Raw genomic sequence first — 24,169 nt, 5'->3', positions numbered from 1 at the left:
GGGGGGGGGGGGGAGACACTGTACAAACAAACAAAATTGTACATTGAACTATTGACAAAACCATACTAGGTAAATGACTGTACATTGGAGGGGGTTGGGTTAGGATATTTACAGGGGCCAGTGTTGAATTGCAGTCTCCCGTAGGTGTCCCTTGAGAGAGGTTTTGAAAGTGGGTAGTGATCCACATTCCTTTACAGCTTTGGGTAGGGCGTTCCACATTGATGTGGCATAATTGCGAAACGTGTTTAGTCCCTTATTTGAGCCGAATCTGGGTTTAACATGATTTGTGGAGCTCCCTCTGGTGTTGTGATCGTGGTATTCACTGACCTTTGGGAAGTATTTTGACATGTACATGGGTACCTTGGTCGTGTAGTGTATCTTGTAGACCAGGCCCATTGCAAGTTGTTGTACTCTGTCGTCTACTCTAAGCATAGGTTGTCAAAGTGGGCAGGGGTGAGGTGGGTTCTAGGAGTAAGGTCAAGCAGTAGTCTGACCAGTTTGTTTTGAGATGTTTGTAATTTTGTTTTTAGCGCCTTTGAGGTGCTTTGGTACCATGAGGTGCAAGCATAGTCGTAGTACCCCTGAATGAGTGCTCCTGCCAGAGTCTTCAGGGTGTTCTTGTTTACCAGAGAGGAGATCCGGTACAAGAATCGAGTTCGTTGGTTGACTTTTTTTATTACATTGGATGCCATTTTGTCACAGGAGAGATTAGCCTCTATAGGATGGAACCCAGGTAGGTAATTTCATCTTTCCTTGTGACAATATTGTCACCCACTGTAACTGAGAAGCCGTCGGTCTTGCTGAGTTTGTTATTTGAACCGAAGAGAATGGACTCTGTTTTGCCCATGTGTAATGATAGTTTGTTATCAGCGAGCCATATGCAGATTCTGCCTAGTTCCGAGCTGAGGGTTTTTTCAACCTGTAACTTGTTCTTGTCAGAGATCAGCAGGGCTGAGTCGTCCGCAAACAGGAACAAGTTGCAGTCACAAGCTGACGACATGTCATTTGCATAAATTAGGAACAGTAGCGGTCCTAGTATGCTTCCTTGTGGAACACCACAGCTCACTGTGAGGGGGGGGGATAGGGTACCGTTTACCTCCACCATCTGTTCCCTCCCCTCAAGGTAGGATTGCATCCAGCTCACTGATAGACTATCAAAACCAATTGCTTTTAGCTTGTCAATCAGAATGGAGTGATTGACCGTGTCAAAGGCCTTTTGTAGGTCCAGCATGACCATGCCGCAGTATTTGCCTGCGTCCACCTCTTGTTTGATGTGGTCATTCAAATAGAGAAGGCATGTGTCAGTGGAGTGGGATGTTCTGAAGCCAGATTGGAATTCGTAGATTAGATTTTTTTCCGCTAGGTACTTTTCGACCTGTTCGTAGACTATTTTTTCCATGACTTTCGAGATGGAGGTGAGAATAGAAACAGGGCGGTAGTTGCCTGGGTCTAATTTGCTGCCCTTTTTGTGCAGAGGGGTCACCCTCGCAATTTTGAAGTCCTTGGGGACGTGTCCCTGTTTTATGGAGAGGTTTATTATGTGTGTGATGATTGGGGTGATGGCGGCTGCTGAGTCTCTGAGGAATTTGGAGGGGATGTTGTCATGGCCAGTGGCCTTGTTAAGTTGGAGGGCGCTCAGTTTATTGAGTACCTCATCTGTTGTTACCATTTCCAGCTTGAAGTCGTCCTTGCGGACCCCTAGGTTTTTGTAGTAAGCTACTATGTGTTCTACCCCATAAAGCCCTGAGTGGGAGGGTAGTTTGTTTACCAGTGTTGTGGCTATGTTTGTGAAGAAAATGTTTAAGTAATTGGCTACATCCAGCTTGTCTGTGATGAGCGTGTTGTCCGTTTTTATGTTTATGTTTGAGAATCTGGTTTTAAGTTTTTTACTGCATCCTAGTTGATTATTGAGTAATTTCCAAAGTTCACGTGGTTTGTTTTTGTTTTCCTCAGTTTTGTCATTGATGAAATTCTTTTTTGCAGTTTTGATCATGGAGTTTACGTCGTTTCTTAGTCTGTTTCTTTCTAGTTTGAGTTCAGTCACGTGGGCTTGGAGTTCACTGCTCGTGCTTTTAGTAAGCTTTGACTGACTTTTACGAAACTCAGAGCATTTTTTGTCTCTGGTTTTCATAGCGGCCAGTATTTCGGAGTGCATTCACGGCTCAGCGCGATTTTTTACCCTGGTGGTTCTTAGGGGGGCCATGTCGTTTAGTATTGCTGAGAATTTGGTTTTGAAACCAAGCCATGTTTCTTCAACCAGTGTACCATTGAGTTCATCTGACCAGTCCAGACTCTCCAGTTCAAGGTTGAAGGCCTCGCTAGAGTAGGTTTTGAGGTCTCTAGATGTGACTGTTTTGTGGCTGCCCCCGACACTTCCTGATTCTACTGCGTAGGCGCACCAACCGACCTGTAGGAGTCGCTGTCCACAACGCCCGATCCCCACCCATCAGTTTCCCACCCCCTAATACGGCCAATGTGTATTAGTATGAACGACCAGCTAAACTGAAAGCAATGTGGAGCGCTGGGCTCGAACAGGCAAGCCCAGCGTCTATATCATTCGTGGCGAGTGCCTTGCCCACTACGCCACGTAGCCGCCCCCCCAATCAATCAATCAATTAAAGAGATTACGGTATGCATGTATATTTTCCGCGTGATTACCAAACCTAGCCGCATTTCTCGGAGACGCTCTCTGATCGGCCACTGACACGTTTGCCCAATCCGTGACGAGCTGTGTCTTTGCTCATTTCCACGTCAAACAGCCTGCAAACTACCTGGCGTTCTATCGCCATGCTCTAAGACAAACTCTAACCTTAACCAACTTCGAAGAGTGCCTAAGCTTAACCAGTGTAGAAACAGGCGTCGGCCAATCAGAGAGCGTCTCCGAGAAATGCGGCTAGGTTTGGTAATCACGCATATTTCCCCCAACGGAGTTTCACTTCCGCGTTCGGTTTGCGCGCAGGCTGCCGGAAGCTCAGGTTATTGCGCAATTTCTGCGCAACTCCCAAATCAGCGCTGACGTTCGTGAAGAAGAGGAACACTGTCACCTGATCCTCCGTCCAGAAAGTTTTGTTGTCACTCGCTAGTCACAAGGAATCTGGGAACCTATCAGTTAAAAAACGCTTTGACTGTCAGACTACAAATAACATACGATTCAAAGGCGACTTTCGCAAAATTGTAAACAAATTAAACATCCTTATAAACAGCCATGGCGCTCAGCGATGCCGACGTACAGAAACAGGTAGGCTAGCTAGCAAGCTAACGTTCATGTTAGCCGCCAGCTGCTCGATAACAGCTACGTATTATTAGCCAACGTTAGCTAGCGCTTAGCTGATGCTGAAAACCTCATTATCACAACATAGTTCTCAATTCAGTTATTTGCTTGTGTGTGTCTCTCGGAGGTGTTTGAAAACAGTGATTGTGAGACTAGAATGTTGTATTCTCTGTAAAACAGCTGGTGGAAATAATGCACTGTGCACATCATTGCTTGATTGATTGATTGAAAACTTTATTAACAAATTGCAGAATGGGTACAATACAGTACAGCTCAATACAAACAACTGCTAAGAGGATGAAGACCAGAAAAATACGTTCGTCTTGTTTACATTAGGGTCCTCCATCATAAATAGACACAAATGCATTCGTGTACAAATCGTGTAGGATTACCAGGGCCTTGATGACAGTTTGTCATATTTTTCAAATGTCATTTCCTGCTATTAGTCCTCTCTGTAACAGATGTAAGCAGATCTTTGCAGACTTGACATACATGTCCAGAACATACTTATTTGTCTAGTTTGCAGGGGTCTGTTTAATGTACATCCGGTACATTGAACTGTAGTGGTCTTCTCTCTCTTAGCTAGATATTTAATATTGAACTGTAGTGTCTTCTCCTCTCTCTTAGCTAAATGTTTAATATTGAACTGTAGTGGCTTCTCTCTCTTAGCTATATGTTTAATATTTAACTGTAGTGGTGGTTTTCTCCTCTCTTAGCTCGATGTTTAATATTGAACTGTAGTGGCTTCTCCTCTCTTAGCTAGAAGTTTAATATTGAACTGTAGTGGTCTTCTCTCTCTTAGCTAGATGTTTAATATTGAACTGTAGTGTCTTCTCTCTCTTAGCTAGATGTTTAATATTGAACTGTAGTGGTCTTCTCTCTCTTAGCTAGATGTTTAATATTGAACTGTAGTGGCTTCTTGTCACAAGGAAAGATGAAATTACATACCTAGGTTCCATCCTAGAGGCAAATCTTTCCTGTGACAAAATGGCATCCAATGTAATAAAAAAAGTCAACAAACTAGATTCTTGTAGATTCTTGTACCGGATCTCCTCTCTGGTAAACAAGAATACCCTGAAGACTCTGACAGGAGCACTCTCATTCAAGGGTACTACGACTATGCTTGCACCTCATGGTACCAAAGCACCTCAAAGGCACTAAAAACTAAATTACAAACATCACAAAACAAACTGGTCAGACTACTGCTTGACCTTACTCCTAGAACCCACCTCACCCCTGCACATTTTGACTACCTAGGATGGCTTTAGACGACAGAGTACAGCAACTTGCAATGGGCCTGGTCTACAAGATACACTACACGACTAAGGTACCCATGTACATGTCAAACATTTTTAAAATACTTCCGAACGGTCAGTGAATACCACAACCACTTCTTGGGACCAAGTAAGGTTTCGTCGATAATCCAATGTACAGTTACCCCCCGCCCCACCCCGCCTTAGCTTAGCTAGACAGACATGTAATATTGCTGAAGTGGAAGCATGTCTCTCCACCTACACACAGCAGTTGGATCCTACAGGCTCTAAAACTAGACAAAATGGGGGGAGGAGAGATGGGGGGGCGCGGAGTGTTGTGGCCCGTGTTTGTTTCATTTTAAATTAAAAAAAATTACGTTTGTAAATGAAAGAAAATGTGAATAAACAGATTCATAAAAATCTTCTGATTTATCTTTTGACAGATCAAACACATGATGGCTTTCATTGAACAAGAAGCCAGCGAGAAAGCAGAGGAAATTGATGCCAAGGTAACTCTATATCCATCTAGTGTACAATGCATGCCGAGAACAATATTAGTAATGTGTGTAGTTGTAGTGGTGTTGGCCTGTGTCTTGTTTTAGATTAGGTTAGATTAGATTAAAATGTATAGTCATTATACAGCACAAGTACAGTACAATGAAAAGAGGTTTGGCATCGAACCAGAGTGCAAATGTAACAGTCAAGTGCAATATACAATGTACAGGTGATCTCAAATATATAAATGGGTACTAGCTAATCAGATGTACAGTGTTATAGTATTATTATGTACAGTGATGGATACAGGTATAAAGACACTATGGTACTAATAAGTAACTAATAAGTAGGGATGTCCGATATTATCGGCCGATATTGGCATTAAAATGTAATATCGTTTTTTTTATTCCACGACAAGAGATATGTAATGTTAAATTATTCCGTTTTTTTGGGGGGGAAACCCCGCATATATCGGTATCGGTTGATATCGGTATCGGAAATAATAATAATAATTAATTTAATTTATATAGCGCTTCTCAATGACCCGAAGTCGCTGACAGTAGTCGGGAGCAAAGTAAAAACAAAGAAACAACAAAGAAACAAAAACAAAAGGAACATGAGACCATGGGGGGAACAGGGAAGACAGCATGAGATAGCACAAAAAGACAGAGCGACAGGAGACAGACATCAATCAGGTTGCAGGGGGGGGGGGGGGTTATGGGTGGGGGGGTTGAAGGCAAGGGAGTACAGGTGGGTTTTGAGGCGAGCTTTGAAGGTGGAGAGTGTAGGGGAGTCTCTGATGGACTGAGGGAGGGAGTTCCAGAGTCGGGGTGCAGTGCGAGAGAAGGCCCGATCACCAACGTTTTTTAGATTGGATGTCGGGACAGTGAGGGAGGCAGTGGAGGAGGACCGGAGGGAACGGGTGGGGCGGTAGGGAAGAAGGAGATCAGTCAGGTAGGGGGGGGGGGCAGGCTGTGGAGGGCTTTGAAGGTGAGGAGTAGTGTTTTAAAGTTTATGCTGTGTTTGATTGGGAGCCAGTGGAGAGAGTGGAGGACAGGAGTGATGCGTTCACGGGACCGGGTGTTAGTGAGGAGGCGGGCGGCTGAGTTTTGGACCATTTGCAGTTTATGGAGGGAGCGGGAGGTGATGCCAGTGAGGAGGGAGTTGCAATAGTCCAGGCGGGAGGAGATGAAGGCGTGTATGAGGGATTCAGCAGCAGGGAGGGAGAGTCGGTGACGGATTTTAGCAATGTTGCGGAGGTGAAAGTATGATATTTTTACAATGGAGCGGACGTGGGGGTCAAATGAGAGGGTGGGGTCGAGGAGGACACCAAGGTTTCGGACTAGGGGGTAGGGGGTGATGGTGGAGTCATTGATGGTGAGTGTGATGGGTCCGGATCTGGTGAAGGAGTTGGACAATATCGGTATATCGGTAAAAAAGCCAATATCGAACATCCCTACAATAAGTCATACTGGCCAGCAGTATAACTAGTAAGAGTAGGTAAGGCCACCCATTAAGGGACATGTATAGATATAGATATAGTATCTACAGATATGTAAAAAGATTATATGCAGGTATATACAGACAGATGTAGATAAATATATATACGGTAAATATATGTATACGGTATATACAACATTATTGTACATGCTATGATACACAATTATATGGGTTATATGCAAAAAGACACATGACTCAAGACACACTTCAATCAATATTTGAAATTTTAAAAAAAATGGGGGAAAAAATACATACACTCACTCAACACTAGCACTCAAGTCTGAACACTTTGATGAACATTGTTACTCAGCTGATAGTTGTACCCTTCCTACTGACTTGTCGTACAAAACTTGTAAGTCGCTTTGGATAAGCGTCAGCTAAATGACTAAATGTAAGTTTATAAATTGTTGTATAGAAGGGATTATATGCAGGTATAGTCAGACAGATATGGATATATATATATGGTAACTATAAATATATATGCATAATGCAGTGAATAACACTGAAACTGAGAAAAATGTCTTTAAAGTTATTTGACTATCCAGTGATTTTGTAGTTACTGCAATTACTTTTACCATTTTTCTCTAAAACAGTGCAAGATTGAACTCTGAAACTTTATCACAAGATAAAACAGATATTGAGAAGTTCAATTTCACTTATAACTACATTTTGAAAAAGATTAGTTACTGCAGTTAGCTTCTGCAGGGCAGTAGAGTTGTCTATTCCTGTCTGGTCATTCCTGTTCCTTTATTCACAGGCAGAGGAAGAGTTCAACATAGAGAAAGGCCGTCTGGTGCAGACGCAAAGGGTGAAGATTATGGAATACTATGAGAAGAAAGAGAAGCAGATTGAAATGCATAAGAAAATGTGAGTTCTTTCTTTTGTTGTCAACATTGGGGACTGGGTATTTTTTATTAAATGGGAGCTTGTTTTGGGCTGATGGCACAGCATGTGTAGACTACAAAACGGTATATCTGTGGTTTCTTGGAATATTTCCAGAGATAGTCTAATAATGACTTGTCTCCATTAGCTATGTTTAGCCTGGCTGGGGCTAACCATGGTCTAGCATGGTATGGTAAGGTTGGGGTTGTCTCCATTAGCTTTGTTCAGCCTGGCTGGGGCTAACCATGGTCTAGCATGGTGTGGTTGGGGTTGTGTCTCTCCATTAGCTTTGTTCAGCCTAGCTGGGGCTAACCATGGTCTAGCATGGTGTGGTTGGGGTTGTGTCTCCATTAGCCATGTTCAGCCTAGCTGGGGCTAGCCATGGTCTAGCGTGGTATGTTATGGTTGGGATTTTGTCTCCATTAGCTATGTTCAGCCTGGCTGGGGCTAGCCATGGTCTAGCATTGTACGGATGTGGGGTTGTGTCTCCATTAGCTATATTCAGCCTGGCTGGGGCTAGCCATGGTCTAATATGGTATTGTATGGTTGGGTTTGTGTCTCCATTGCGTTTCTTGTAAACTCTCTAGTGGCTAGGCAACCTTTCTAAATTCACACCACCAACTGTGGTACGCAAGCTAAATCATGATGATTATAACAGTGCCAGCTTTGGCCAGGTCTGGCCAGGTTGTGAAAGGTGAACGTCTCAGCCAGTGTCCAGCCAGTCTGGCCAGAGGTTCTAAAGACAATGGAGAGGCTTCACGGAGCACCTCTCATTGATTATGTTCTTAACACTTTAATCGCCAAGGACGCCTTAACTCGTCATTCCCCGCCATGCTAATTCTGCCAATGACGCCGTAACACGTCATTGAGATCAATATTTCAAAAATCTGTGATCGCAATCATATTTCTCCCGCTGAGACTTGAGATCTACTGTTGATCCCCTCTCAACTCTCCAACGGTTCAAGAGCGCCATCTGGTGGCCGATCGGCGGATCGCCCAAACCGGAAACCGGAAACGGAAACTGGTGCTCATCCAAATTCGGTCCGATCACTCGCTATAGGTCCCGGGACTCAAGCTCGACACAATGGATAGCGATCCGTTACCAATAACGCGATAAACAACATGATTTGGACGTATATACTATTATACAACCTGGAGATGGATCGCATATTTCAACATCCCATAATAGGAATATTTTTGCTCCACGCTCATCGCCCAACGGCCCGAGGAGACTGGGGTAAGTTTCAGCGTTTATTTTTACCGTGTTTGATACAAACTGCTCTAATGATCATATCACCCACATTACATGAATCATCTAACGTTGGCCATGGAATTATAAACGACCCCACCCCCATCCGGTCAACATCAGATGATAAGTAGTAACTTCTAGAAGCACGTCCATTTGAAAATCTTTATCCGGCGCCGATCGCTTTCAAACTGTATTTGATCATCAATATAATGCATTTAGGGCTATAAATCACGTTCTGCAGAATGCTGCAGAAAACGATAAAAACATATTTATACTTTAGACCGTATTTTAGTATGAATATGTGAATGAAAAAGTATAACGTTCCTACATCCTGAACGATGGATACTTGATGTTGAATGGGCCATAGTAATGTCAATTTAGCAATACAATTTAAAAAGTTATAGCCCTGCAAAGAAGGGGAACTTCTCCATAGACAAATAGAGCTGGCAGAGGATGGTATAAGGATGTACATAAGCGTGGCAAAGAAAGTGTTAATGTTTTATCTGGCTAAATAAAGGTAAAAAAAATATTTAAAAAGTAATATACTGACAGAGAAACGTTGCAGCACTTCCAAGACATTCCAAAACATGTACACCTGAAAGGGTTAACGTTAGGGCTGCAACGATTAGTCGACATAATCGACGACGACGATTATGAAAAATCGTCGACGAGATATTGTTGCGTCGATTAGTCATTAAAAAAAAATAAAAATAAAAATTATTATATATATATATATATATATTTTTTTTTTTTTTTTTTTTGCACTACCTATCTCTGTGAAAGTGGCTTCTCAGCTCTGGTCCAGCCAGCTGAAGACTTCTTAGCTTAACATAACAGACCGACAGTAAGTTTGGGGGAACTAATGGGATAACTGGGGATGTTGTTTGGTCCTGACAAGAGTCTCAAAGCAACTCTGAGGTCATGTTCAATGTCCAATCTGTTCCTCTGCTCTGTCTTCAGCTGGACCAGAGCTGAGAAGCCACTTTCACAAAGATAGGTAGTTAAAAAAAAAAAAAAAAAAAAAAAAAATTATATATATATATATATATATATATATATTTCTTTTAAAAATATAATTGTTTTTCGATTAGTCGACTAATCGAAAAAATAATCAACAGATTAGTCGACTACCAAAATAGTCATTAGTTGCAGCCCTAGTTAACGTACACACACACACACACACACACACACCTGGTTTCTGTGTCATAATTGGCTCGCTATGATCTTCTCCTTACAGTCAGATGTCCAATCTGATGAACCAGGCCAGACTGAAGGTGTTGAAGTCTCGGGACGACATGATCATGGTCAGTAGTTACCACCATCACTTCCTCAGCACATTGCTGTATTATATTGTACTGTGTTGTATTGGACTGGTCAGTAGTTACCACCATCACTTCCTCAGCACATTGCTGAATTATATTGTACTGTGTTGTGTTTCTACCCGACTGTACCCCTGCCCAGTGCAATTCTAAATGGTCTCTGTCAAATAAGCTAAACTAAACACAATTAAAGGTGCTATAGATACATTTTCTATGTAGAGTAATCATAAAAAAATAAAAGAATAATACATCCACAGAGCTTTTAGAAAGATGCGGAATAAAAGTATTGCTCCCCCCCCAAATATTATTGATTAATAAATTAATAATTTAAAAAAAAATTGCGGGTTCTACATTTTTTATTTTTTTTTCCCCTCCTTTTTCCGATTTTTCTCCCATCCCACTGTTAGTCGTTATGCCAATTCCCAACTCCCTTCCTGGTTGTTGCGCACTTTCCCCTACTGTTGGTCCGGGAGGCCGGAGACTGTCACATGTTTTCCTCCGACACATGTGCAGCCAGCCGGCAGCCAGCCTGGCCGCGTGTACCTGTTCCGCAACAGTAAGTTACTTCCGGGGTAGGCCTGATTGGCCCCGACAGGCACGTGACGCGGCAAACTCAGGACGCGCAACGAGGCTGCTGAGAGCTGTCGCGCGGAAATAGGCTGTCTATTGCCATTCTCTAACACAAACTCTAACCTTAACCAGCTCCTTAACAGCGCCTAAACTTAACCGTTCTAACCTTAACCAACTCCGAAACAATGCCTAACCTTAACCTTAACCTTAACCATAACCATGCCTAACCTTAACCATAGAAAGAATATTGCCATTCTCTAACACAAACTCTAACCTTAACCAGCTCCTTAACAGCGCCTAAACTTAACCGTTCTAACCTTAACCAACTCCGAAACAATGCCTAACCTTAACCTTAACCTTAACCATGCCTAACCTTAACCGGTGAAAGAATACATGTTAAAAAAAAAATCACGTTAAAAAAAAAAAAATCATGGGATTCGAACTCGCGTCAACAACGAACCGCAGGACCGCGGACCGCTGCTATGCCAGGTGAGCTGAAGCGCCGAATGAGAGTCATAGCGGATTTGGACGGTTACGTAATTCCACAAGCTCTGCCGCTCCGCGGAGCGTGCCGCGCGGCAGAGAAAGTTGCGCGTCACGTGCCTGTCGGGGCCAATCAGGCCTACCCCGGAAGTAACTTACTGTTGCGGATAAGCTATACGCAGCCTGGCCGCGCAGATTCTCACTGGGAGAGTGTAACGTGTGGGAGGCCGCACTACCTCTCTCCAGATCCTACCCTCGCTGAGCAGGCGCCCCGACCGAACTGTAGGGGTCGCTGTCCACAACGCCCAGGACCCACCCGCCAGCTTTCTCCACCCCCTAATACTGCCAATTGTATTAGTGTGAACGGCCAGCCAAGCTGGTGACAACGCCGGGAGCTGGATTCGAACACGCGAACCCAGCGTCTCCAGCATTGGTGACGAACGCAATCTCCGCTACGCCACCTGACCGCCCCCAAAATGAATGTTGTTGTTAACTCTTTAATTGCCAAACTCAAGATAAGTCGGGTTAACTCGCCATGCGTTGGCTACCAGACCCGATATATCTCGGGTTTTGGTCGTTTATTCTTTTATTCGATATTTTTATTCATTATTCATCCAGGGATCTTGGTGTTACCATAGGGAATGAGTCTGAGATCGCCAAAGTGCAATACCGGCCGCATCCAGCTTGATGGCGGTATCGAGCACCCTTTGAAACCTATCTTGGCCTGTGCAACAGTCCAATGTCTCCGGGTGCAGTTTTCTGGGTCGGGCCAGTCGAGCGGTTCTCCCGGTTGCATTGAAGTGCGTCAAATGCTCCCGATCCATATGTTGTGGTGGGTTATGTCGTGGACCAAATGGACATCGGATGGACCAGATGGCGATCAAACAATTGGAATATTATTTTTGGAATACTCCAGATCACAGGTAAGGACTATCTGACGTCAATTCTGGCTTGATCGTGCAATGCTTTTATACCGATCGAGCTGATCAACGTTTTTAGTGTTCAATACGAATGCCGTTACTGGAAATCAAATAATCAGAAACGACCCCCTCCCCCCCCTTTCATCCATTCATGATGAAACATAATACCTATTATATAGATTTGATTTGGGAATAGTAGCGTGTCCAGGCAAGAAACGGCAACGCTTATAGTAGGATTCACGTATGAGTCTATAACTCAGCCTTTCGGGAATTACCAGAGACCACTCTAAAAATAGACTTATATTCACCACTGTATAACACGGGAACGTATGGATGAAACAATTAATTCTTTTTCACATATTGAACGATAGATATTTGATGTCAAATGGGCCATAGTATTGTATCCATAGCTATAATATAGAATATAGTTATAGCTCTACAAACAAGGTGACACACTCCTATCTTTTAAAGCGTGGCATTGCTACAACGGCCCCCGTCTAATAGCTGGCGCTGAATGAGTTAACATGCATCCCCTTCCTACTTCCCATATCCCCATGTGGAATGCACCTGATTGGATAAATGACATGCTGGTGCTCTAGTGTGACATCTAGTGGCTGAATTATATCTATAGCACCTTTGATAATGTGTTCCTTATTTTCTCTTTCTCTCTCTCTCTCTCTGTGTGTCAGGATCTGCTGCATGATGCCCGAGAAAGGCTTGCGGACACTGCCAAGAACACAGAAATGTATTCCAGCCTGTTGGAGGGTTTGCTGCTTCAAGTAGGTCTTCTGCTGCTTTTAGGGCCAGTAACATACAAGCAGATACTATGTTAGAGCCTTTAAAGTTAAAATAAGTGTTAAATAGCTCTACATTCTGACAGCCATCACTGATAGAGTATCTGGTCAGTAACATGGGTTTCTCAGTCCCTCCGCTCTGCAGTAAAGACAAATGACCTTTTCTGGTATCCTGTTCTCACTTTATCAGGAGAGAGAACCCTAGATATTTCAAGAAAGCTTGCCAAGCCAGATTTTCTTACTGCTCTGGCAGATTATCTTACTTGTTTCAAGCTCATAATTAGCTTAAAACTAGTTTTTAGTTCTTATTTTTGTCAGACCATTTTTGCAGTGACAGAGTTCTCGCTCCTGATTAGATAAAGTAGGAACGGGATACACCAAATGTATTTTGTGTTTACTGCAGAGCGGAGGGACTGAGAGACCCATGTTACATGTGATGGCTGTCAGAATGTAGAGCTATTATTTTAACACGTAGAGCACTTATTTGAACCAAAGGAATACCACTTACAGGCAGCACCTTTTAATTTGTCCAACCACCCTGTCTTCTATGAATAGGGCTACACCCTCGTAGTCAATTCATTGGTCCATTTGGTCTTCGCTAAGACTTTGATTGATGATTCTTATGATATATATATATTTTGAATTAGTAAGCGCTCTCTGGTACGAGATTTAAAAGGCATTTAGCATTATTGCACCTGGTAAACAACAACCAATTGATTCGATTCTCAGCGTTATCTGTATTTAGTACAGAACAGCGCTATCTCTGAGTTTATACTTCTTCTTCTTCTCCTTCTTCTTCTCAGGGATTCTACCAGTTGCTGGAGCCTAAAGTGACTGTTCGCTGTCGGAAGCAAGACGTGGATATAGTCCAGGTCAGAGCTGAACACATGTTAACTGGAACAACAATGTTTTATTAAAAACATGATTACTGTAGTGGCCGCTTGTCGCTCCCCAGTGAATTGACAAGCGTCCACGGTGCACCCGCTAATAGTGGCTCCTACTCTGTCCCAAAGTTGTGATGTTGAATGAATTGAATGTCCAAAGTTGCCGCCGGTTCGGTTTACAGGTTTATTGTTGTCCAAAGGTGAATGATGGTGAATGAAGGGTTAAATCAGAACAGTTGTCAAGTGCTCAGATGAAACAGTGAAACAGCAGTGAAACAGCAGTGAAACAGGTAGAAAATTGTATCCTAACACAGGTGCACACGATTCCATTGATCACCTTGGCTATTTATAGGGCTGTAATGGGTGGTGAGCCCTCTAGTGTCCAAACATAAATAAGACAGTTTAAAACAGTGCATTGATCCAATATATAATATATAGATAATAATAATACTAATAATAATCAATAAACAAAACACTCATATGGCCTTTACACCGGCCCCTAATTGTGTCTACACAATTATAAAACAAATAACATGGTCAGGTGAGTGTTCATTATAGCTGGCCATTGTTCTACATACCGGCGCCTAATTGTGCTTTAAACTAAACAGTTACAAAATATATATATATATATATATATATATATATATATATCGGAGAAGCTACCGACATAATCAATTTCAAATCATAATTCCAAACACAAATAAGCTTGACTGGGTCCTGGTTTTCGCTTGTTGTCCCTGTGCATGGGAAGAACAAATTAGTTAGCGAGTCAAGTAACAGTCAAGGTATTTCCATAATATTCAAAGTACTTCAAGCACTAGGCTGTTGGTCAGACTTTGGTCCAACAACTGGTTCCATTATTATGGGTACTGTTCTAAAATATAAACATACAAGATATATTTGAGCCAAAGAAATAATGCCTCTTTTTTTTTTTAAACAACAGAGCCATATAGCTCTGATAGGCATATAGCCAATGTCTGTCTACTGGTTGTGGCTCTCCATCAGGGTAATCAGGATGGCTGTCGGCGGTAAGTCGGTCGGGAAGTCTCAGCCATTCTTTCCCAGGTTTCCTTACGCCGTCGTCTTTTGTAGTTTCTACTCTTGGAAACTGGCACATTCAAAAGTGTTCGGTCACCACCGGCCCCGGTAACACCATGGGCTTCCATGGGCCTCACTTGACAAGCTTCTTTAGGCAGTTGCTCCTCCACCGGCTCGTCATCTCCTCCAACACTCCCGTCCTCAGCAGGTCCTTGCAGAGCAGAGCCACGTCTCGGGAGATGCACCTCCATGCTGCCGTCCCTCTCCTCCTCAGGACGGTGCCGCCCGGTCAGCCCTCCTGGACTGGCTGCGACTGCTGCTGTCCTGCTTCTGAGAGCTCTCGTTTTAAACACTGGAGGTTCAGTAGTGGCCCTGTTGTGTGCATCTTCCTCCTCCTCTGCCTCACTCTCTGAGGAGCTGCAGCCGCACACATCATCTGGTTTCCCAGTACGTTCATCATCTGTGGAGTCATCTGATTCCTCTCTCTCATCATCCTCGTCTTCATCAGGTGCCCATGTAGCAGAGTCAATGGTTGGGTTTGCTGGTGCTGTTTCAGGTTCTTCCAGCATTTCCTCTGCAGCACTCTCCCCCACAGCTGCCACACTGTACCTCTCCCTCTCAGCGTCTGACACAGCGATTTCCTCTGTCACTGCTTCTTCCTCTCTGCCTTAGTCATCGGCGTCCTCCTCTTCATCAACGTTGTCCTCCTCACCGTCCCCATCATCATCATCGTCTGGTTCGTTCTGAGGAAGTCTCTGGGTAGGACTCAGCAGGTCGCCTTCAACCCACACCCTGGAGGGAACATAAAGTGGGATTGAATAGTCATCGTCATCCCCATCTTCATCAACGTCCTCCTCCTCCTCCTCATCATCTTCGATGTCCTCTTGAGGCACAGTCAGAATGGAGGGGACGTAAAATGCGATCAAATTGTCGTCCTCTTCTTCATCATCGACGCCGCCCTCTTCTTCATCATCGACGCCATCGACGCCGTCCTCCTCCTCACCACCATCATCATCATCATCGACACCGTCCTCCTCACCACCACCACCATCGTCATCGACGTTCTGAGGAACTGTCTGAGGAACAATCCACTCCTTGGAGGGAACGTGAGGCGCGCCCGTTTTGTCGTCCTCTTCTTCTTCATCATCGTCTGGTTCATTCGGAGGAAGTCTCTGGGTAGGACTCAGCAGGTCGCCCTCCACCGTCCACTCCTTGGAGGGAACATGAGGCGCGCTCGCTTTGTCGTCCTCTTCTTCCTCCTCAATCAGGCCATGATCCATCAACCATTCCCTGGAGGGAACATGAAAGGGAATCGAATCGTCGTCCTCTTCCTCACTGCCCTCCCCTTGATCACCGTCCTTTCCTCTGGACTCAGACCACGGAAGTTCTAGGGGGAGTTTACGTATCTTGTGCTCGCACTCCTTGGAGCTGAAATCAACACAGTGATTAGTAAAAACATCAGCACCATTGTTGCGATATTCATTGGCCGGTTTGGCTGCTTGCTTGGCTTGTCTGTTTTCCAATGTTTCATATTTCAAATACATTTGTTTCTCAAGCTCTTGTTTTTTCTTTAAATTGGCAAGGGCAGTCTCATATTCCAAATCGCTTTGTTGTTTCTCAAGCTCTTGCCTTTTCTTTAAATTGGCAAGGCGTTCCATTAAGCTTGCCTTTTCAGCTTCAACCTTTCTAATCATAGAGGCTATTTTACTACCTCCATGACTGTTTGGCCTCATCTTGGCTTCAGACATGTTATTTATCCTTTTTATTTTTTATTTATCCTTATTGTAGTTTGAACGTTGCATTCACTTGGTGTGTGGTGTCAGAGCCTTCAAAAGTGAGTTTCCTTTTCTTTCTGCTTAGTAAATTATGCAGTAACATAATATACTACAATGAAAAGAAACTTCCAATTTTCACTGATGTAGGGCTATATGGAACAGGGAATTTTATTGCCACACATCAGGGATGTCCAAGCGAACAATTTCATTTCCATACGTCCAGACGGCATTAATTGCGATGGTTCAACGTAATACGGCATCCAATCCGTTACATTTAATACGGCTTCCAGTCCGTTCCATAATCCACAATATCACAATTAATTAGTCTGACGTAAGGATCCTCCTCTGGCGTTCGCACGGAACCGCAACAATGTGACAATGTCCCGACTCACTTTTCCATTTGCAATTACAGCATAGCGTCCAAACATTTCTATCTTCACGGAAGGCGTTTACAGCTCTTCACGCTACTATCCATTTCAATTTCAGGTAATAAAGTTTCCAATCTTCTTACCTCTCTTCCATTCGTGAGGAAAGTTGTCCTATACTTTTTACTCACGTCCTTTTTTCGTGAGGAGTTTTCCAGCTTTGTACTCACTTTACTCACGTCCTTCTTCCATTAGGTAATTTTCTACTTTGTAGTGGCCGCTTGTCGCTCCCCAGTGAATTGACAAGCGTCCACGGTGCACCCGCTAATAGTGGCTCCTACTCGGTCCCAAAGTTGTGATGTTGAATGAATTGAATGTCCAAAGTTGCCGCCGGTTCGGTTTACAGGTTTATTGTTGTCCAAAGGTGAATGATGGTGAATGAAGGGTTAAATCAGAACAGTTGTCAAGTGCTCAGATGAAACGGTGAAACAGCAGTGAAACAGCAGTGAAACAGGTAGAAAATTGTATCCTAACACAGGTGCACACGATTCCATTGATCACCTTGGCTATTTATAGGGCTGTAATGGGTGGTGAGCCCTCTAGTGTCCAAACATAAATAAGACAGTTTAAAACAGTGCATTGATCCAATATATAATATATAGATAATAATAATACTAATAATAATCAATAAACAAAACACTCATATGGCCTTTACAATTACCTTTAACCTGTTAACGAGATAACCAGATTTATTTAACGTTCGACAAATAGATCAATGAGTATTAAGTGATGTTGTGTTTATTTTTCAAATGTAGCCAAGAGTAAAGACCCTAACCCTATCAAAACAGCAGTCGTTTGTTTAGCAAGGATTTTAAGTGTTATTAGCGAAATATGAGCTTATAAAAAATCTCTGCGCATTACATCAAAACACGTTTGATTTAGACGCGAGAACAGGAAGCACTCATGAAATCGTTGTAGTCCAGAGAAAGAGGAGACCCAGGGCTTTCGATGGATGTCTAAATTTCATAAAATTACACTACCCAGCTCACACCAGCCACCAACCAAAATCTTTTTTCTTACAAGCAATGACTGGAATGTCTTGTTTATATCTCACGGGTCAAACAAACCTCAACGTTATTACCATAAAATACAACATATATTGTTTCTTTACCTTTCTGTGAACGTCTAGGGAAGAAAACGCGACTCAGTCCGGTAAAAAATGGCGGAACTGTCGGTTATCCGGAAGTAACCGTATTTACAGTAGATTTCATTCACGGTCCTTGCTGCCCTCTACTGGGCGCCTGGTGCTACTACATCTAGTTTTAAAACTGTTAACCGTCTGTAGTGTGGTAGTGAAAGGTTAACCTGTAGTGTGTTGTTCCTCTTTAACTGTGACTTCCTCATTTGTTTCCCTTCACAGGCTGCAGTTGATAAAGACATCCCGCTGTACAGAGAGGCTGTGAAATGCAACATAGTGGTCAGAATTGACAACCAGCGTTTTCTCTCACCAGACATGTAAGATGATTAGTACGCATTTCATTATGTTATAGTAGTACTGTAGAGAGCTTGTCAAATAGAACTCTTAAAGGAACACGCCAAATTTTTTTGGAAATGCACTTACCATCTTCTCCAGTGTCAGACAACAAGATGGATACCAATTTCCTCTCTGTGTTCAGTAGAAAGCTATCCGGCTGCAAGCTAGCCTAGCTTAACACAAATGAACGGAAGCGGATATGGACCGGCTAGCCTAGCTGTTGGCCAAAAACACCTCTCCTGGGCCCTCATTTATCAACAATGCGTAGAAAGTGTTCTATTTTTGTTCTTAACACTTTCAGTGCCAGCCATGCGGTGCCCCGGAACCCTGTTGCGTGCCACCACCCACTTCAATGACAGAGCTCTCATATTTGCGAACGCATAAACTATATCTTAAATTATGGCTATGTGTCTAATATGGCCGTCGCTTATCAATGACTTGTTTGCAGTCAACATTGTCGAAACGGATTGTTTTTGAATTGGTTCATTTCCGTTTTATACCATTTTGAAAAACGCTAGTTTTTTGAAAGTTTCAGAAAAAAATTAAGATTCTGTGATAAACGGCCTTTACTGGAATACACAAAACACGTTGTAATTTTTCGGCCTATTTATGAATCGTTTTCAAATAAACGCTAGATTATCGATAGTATATGTGTACTTATGCACGCTATAGAAGCGGGCTGAAAAATCTATTATCTTATTTCCTGATCACACAGACACACACACACGCTGATATATAGGTGAAAATAGCTCCGATTATCCCAAGACTGGTAACATAGATTTCTTACCTCAGATCAGATGTTCTCCAAAAAGATTATTCCAATTCCTGATCGCCATTCCAAATATCGATCGCGTTTATTGATCCAACGCTGGGTACTGGAAACACACATTCTCCGCTGTTCTGGTGGTGGGCAATGACTTCGATCGTCTCCGGTTACTTGTCTGACAAGTAAAATGTGGAAGCAGGACTTTTTTTTTTCTCCATGCGTTTCATTCAATCCAATCCAAAGGGGTGCAGTACCATCCGGAGAGACGGTAGGGGGCGGTATTTTCCCTGTTCGAGTTCAGACAGATCCCCACTGGTAACGTAAGGCTAGATTGATGAAAAATTAATGGAAATCGATAATAAAAAAAATAATGATTAAAAACGAGATCTCTCGTCGGCTGGCACTCAACGGTTGGCATGAACTAATGAGAAATCTCATCGTTGGCACTGAAAGTGTTAAGCACAGAATTTAGAATGTGTGTACGCACAGAAAAATCGGGATTTATCAAACGTGCGTATACAGGTTCTACGCACACTCCGTGTTGATAAATACCATTTGTTCCGCGCTCGTGCACGATTTTAAGTATTTGCATATAGAACCGCCCGTAATTAACCATATAATGGTCATGAAACACCCCCATGAAATGTGGAAAAGTGGACTAAGCCGAGCGAAGCGTGTTATGAAGAAATACGTGACAGGCTGACAGACAGATGTCGGATATGATATCTATTAACCATTGCTGCCTGGGCAGCGCAAAAACTAATAAAGACCGTGCTGGAATATGACTGCCTTTTCCCGTTTCATTAGAGTAATACCCAGGGATTAAAGTTCTCCTCAATTTTATTCCAAATCGCAATGGATTTTCCGTCAATTTTCTACCTGCATATGATTTATAGAGGCATACAATCGGTAGCCTATATAAACAATAATACGAGAGCATATACAAGAACAATAAATCTCACTGCCATGTATGATGTAGCCTACGCCATGTGTAGCCTGCCTATATGTGATCAATACAAACTTGAACTTGAATTCCATCATCATATTTATATGTTGCGTCTGTCCACTATGTTTGTTATTCCCCCCCCCCCCTTATCTATGTAAAGCGACCTTGGGTCTCTTGAAAGGCGCTATATAAAATGAAGCTATTATTATTATTATCACGTCTGTGCGGGAGCTCACAAATAGACTGTTAGTCTCAGTGAAGTTTCAACTGAGGTCATCTATTCTAACCAACAAATTGAAGTAGAAAGCATTTCGTTGTGACCAATCTTATTTGGAAACATGACACACAAAATAATAGTATTTCGTATTAGTATTATTTGAAACAATATTTAATCGCGTTTGCAGGTGGGTGTTCTGCGTCTGCCCCCCCCCCCCCCCCGTGCCAAACAAGCAGGCCAACCTCTTGTTCGCGCGTGAGCACGTTATAATTACACTACTGTCGCTATTTTACAATGAACTATAATGAATTATGGTTCATACAGAACACGCCAGTGTTGGAAGTAATGCACGGAAACTTATTTCCGCGTTGCAATAATAATATTCTACCACCGGGCGCCAGGTACGCACGGTCAGAGCTGTGCGTAAATATACGCACAAAGTCAAGCACACGTTCAAATTGATAAGTCACACACTTTGCTTAGAAATGATCGTATGCACGGGTTACGCACATATCTGTGCGTACGCAGTACGCACCATTGATAAATGAGGGCCCTGGAGTTTTAAGCTAGGCTACTGGTCCTACTTAACAAGTACGATAGAAATGTGGTCGCAACTTAACACGGGGCAGTGCAATATAAAAGGGCTGTGCAATACAAAATAACCTTGTACTTATGGGACTGTGCCACATCAAAATTAATAACGTTGGTTGGAAGGGGTTAATTACATTGTCTCTCTGATGTCTTGTTTGTATGTTTGTCTGCTGTAACATAGTTGTCTTACTTATGTTATCTTTTTTGTAACGCAGTATTGTGTGTTCCAACACACAACACATTTCTGTACCAACGGACAATAAGGAATTATCTTATCTTATCTGTCAACATATATACTTTTCTTCCACCAGATGTGGAGGAGTTGAGGTGTACAATGACAACGGGAAGATCAAGGTGGCGAACACCCTGGAGAGCAGACTGGACCTCATGGCACAGCAGGTACAACAGACCTGTCTGTATGTCAAGTCAGATCTAGATCTTAAGGACGCACCTCACGATTCCATTTAGGGATGCATCGATACCGATGCTGGTATTGGATACCGGTCCGATACCAGGCTAAAATCAGTAATGGAGATTTTCCCTGATACTACAATCCGATACAGAGAAACATGTCTAACGTGCCAGAAATCAAAAGTAAAGGGCGCTCCAGTAGCACACCACATAGCGCGCTGAGCCGCGAAACGGTCGTCCCGGGTTCGTTTCCCAGTCCCGGCGACCATTTGCAGCATGTCTTCCCTACCTCTCCTCCCGTTATCCCTCTATCGGTCCTGCATGGCCAGAAAAAGCTGAAAATGCTATAAATAAAAGTTAAAAAAATAAATAAATAAATAAATCAAAAGTAAAGTGACTTGATTTGCAGAAATGTTGACACGTAATGGAGAAAGATTTATTTATTATATCTCAATAGTCTTTGTCCAATGACCCCAATGGTCCAAGTCTACCCAAAGCCCAGGTATCGCTATCAGTATCGTGCCAGAAAAAGTCAGATCGGTGCATCCCTAATTCAATTTAGCGTATTAAGTCATATTATGTTCTTATTTGAAGATGAATAATTTTAGGAGATTGTTTGGTTTGTGATGAAGAGTTGCCTACTAACGACGCACCCTGACCTCTGACCGACAGATGATGCCGGCCATCAGAATGGCCTTATTCGGTGCCAACCCCAACCGGAAGTTCATGGACTAACCGAAGGATTCCTACATGGACTGAAGTTGGAACATACAGCAGCGATGGCCGACTGTAGTGTTTCAGATCCACAGCTGTATCACTATAATGAGTTATGATATGAGCGATGGCCCCGCTGGTCATCCAGGTATAAACACAGTGATGCCTCGGGTTAACCGTCCGCTGTTATGTGCTTTTCCATTTGGTCGATTGAGTGAAACCCAACAAGTGTTCTTTTACAGACAGGAAGTGCCTCCACCCCCTCTTTCTTACCTCCTCAGGTCCTGCTCAGTGACGTGTGACTGACAGGGTATTCTTCAGCTGTTCGTTTAACCCATTGAAACCGGCAAACACGTGTGTATATGCATGCTATATAATGCATTATTAGCAGGCGTTTTAAGTCTAAATGGGTTAAAAAAAAACAATTGAAGCAATCTGTCCTTGAAGCTCTTTGATTTGTCGCCTGGGATGCAAGACGGGCAAGTCCCTGTATACATTCTCTGGTTTGCCACCTTAATGTTTTCATTAACTATTATTTTCCTAAGATGTTGTTTTATAATATTAACAATAATAGACTTTATTTGTATAGCACCTTTCATACAATAATTGCAGCCAAAGTGCTTTGATGTGCTGTGTGTGCGTGCATGTGAATGTGGATGTATAACTGCACTTAACATGCTATGAAGTAAAGTAATAAAATAAACATTCAGCTGAGAAACCAGAATATATAAGATGTCTTTTATTTACAACTTGTAAACAAATCATTCATTCCATTCAGGCTATATGCGCTCTCTACAATGAAGAAGAATGTAGTAGCCTACTTATTTCTATTCTCACTAAAATGTATCTGGCATTAAAAATGTAGAAAAAGAAAAAGATTAGCTTTTAGTGCCACCCATTGGACTCTGAGTAATAACAAACAGTTGGCAAGTCGAGATGCCATAATCGTTCTGAGTCTTTTCAATTATCAAAGGCCTGACCTATCTCAACCCCCACCCTCTTTTCTTGATCCTCCAATCAAAACTGTTGAACACAAATACCAAAAAATAACATTCCCTTACAAAAACGTACTGTGATCGTTTTTCATGGTAAAAGTAATGTATCACCTTGGTACAGTACTTAAATAATACCATGGTATAATCTCATTTAACTGGTGATAATATCATGGTATCAGTCACTACCACGTAGTAGAAAAGACTCACGCACATCCCAAATGTAGTCACGGGTGCTAGACTCGAATTAGATCTGTAATGTTTGTGGAAGAAAAGTCTGCACACCGTCTAGTGTTCCCAAGTTTTAATGTACTTGAACACAACGTTTCGGCCTGTGGCCTTTTTCAAGTGTCAACGACATGTGAAAAGGGGTGGGGTATATATACCTATACAAATTAAAGGTCAAGGTTGAGCCAGGTCAATCAATTAGCCTATAGGCTACACATTTACAGACCATATTGCAGCTCAAGTGCCTAGAACATATGGTACATAGTAACAATAACAGTAGTACGGTAGTTTAGTAGTTAAATGTGACACACCTTCACATGCCAAAATTGAGAAAATATATAATAAGAAAACTTAAAAAACAGAAAAATTAATTAAAAAAACACAATCAGGACAGAATGTGTGTATTTACAGGAAGGGTTTAATGTCAAACTCTTCATTCAGTCCAAGAGGGGCCATAGTCTGCAGGGTGTGAATATGGTAGGTCTCTCTCTGCAAAAGTAGTTTGCCATGGTCTCCTCCTCTCGCTGGTCTCTCTACCTTTTCAATGCCTGTGTATCTTAATGTGCTGATATTGTGTCCTGCCTGTCTAAAGTGTACTGCAACCGGGTTATGTTCATCACCACATCTGATGTTGCTGCGGTGTTCGCTTATGCGTATTTTGAGTTGCTGGTTGGTTTTACCTACATAGCACAGGCCACAAGGACATTTGATTAGGTAGATGACATGAGTGGAGCTACAGGTGATGAAGCCACGGACTCTGAGGGTTTTACCATTACGTGGATGTGTGTAGGTCTAAGAGTATAGCCACACTGTGCACAGTTACCACACTTATAGTTCCCATCCGGGGTGTTATCTAGGAACGTGGGTCTGTGAGCCGTGGGTGGGCTATAGGATCTCACTAGTTGGTTTCTCAGGTTGGGGGGGCGTTTGTAAACTACGGCAGGAGGTTCCTTGAAAACAGCTTGGAGTTTG

The 24,169-nt window shown here is 42.7% G+C and overlaps 1 protein-coding gene across 1 annotated transcript; it reads left to right on the top strand.

Moving 5' to 3' along the window:
- The first annotated feature begins 3,022 nt into the window (after positions 1-3,022).
- LOC311244895 (V-type proton ATPase subunit E 1-like) lies at positions 3,023-22,693 on the top strand. The gene is made up of 9 exons (XM_084334586.1): positions 3,023-3,238; positions 4,968-5,033; positions 7,277-7,386; positions 9,888-9,954; positions 12,632-12,721; positions 13,540-13,608; positions 18,219-18,313; positions 21,164-21,251; positions 21,936-22,693. The coding sequence occupies exons 1-9, from the start codon at positions 3,206-3,208 to the stop codon at positions 21,996-21,998; spliced, it is 681 nt and encodes a 226-aa protein (XP_084190712.1). The 5' UTR covers positions 3,023-3,205; the 3' UTR covers positions 21,999-22,693.
- Positions 22,694-24,169: the final 1,476 nt, after the last annotated feature.

The sequence above is a fragment of the Notolepis coatsorum genome, assembly GCF_963971535.1.
Source record: "Notolepis coatsorum genome assembly, chromosome: 18".
Lineage (NCBI taxonomy): Eukaryota > Metazoa > Chordata > Actinopteri > Aulopiformes > Paralepididae > Notolepis > Notolepis coatsorum.
Note: the sequence above shows the minus strand (reverse complement) of the source record. Positions and strands in the feature narration are given on the sequence as shown.

Coding starts and splice junctions, on each gene's coding strand:
- LOC311244895 (XM_084334586.1), top strand. CDS start 3,206: ATGGCGCTCAGCGATGCCGACGTACAGAAACAG. Junction 7,387..9,887: donor ATTGAAATGCATAAGAAAAT/GTGAGTTCTTTC, acceptor TTCTCCTTACAG/TCAGATGTCCAATCTGATGA. Junction 9,955..12,631: donor CTCGGGACGACATGATCATG/GTCAGTAGTTAC, acceptor TCTGTGTGTCAG/GATCTGCTGCATGATGCCCG.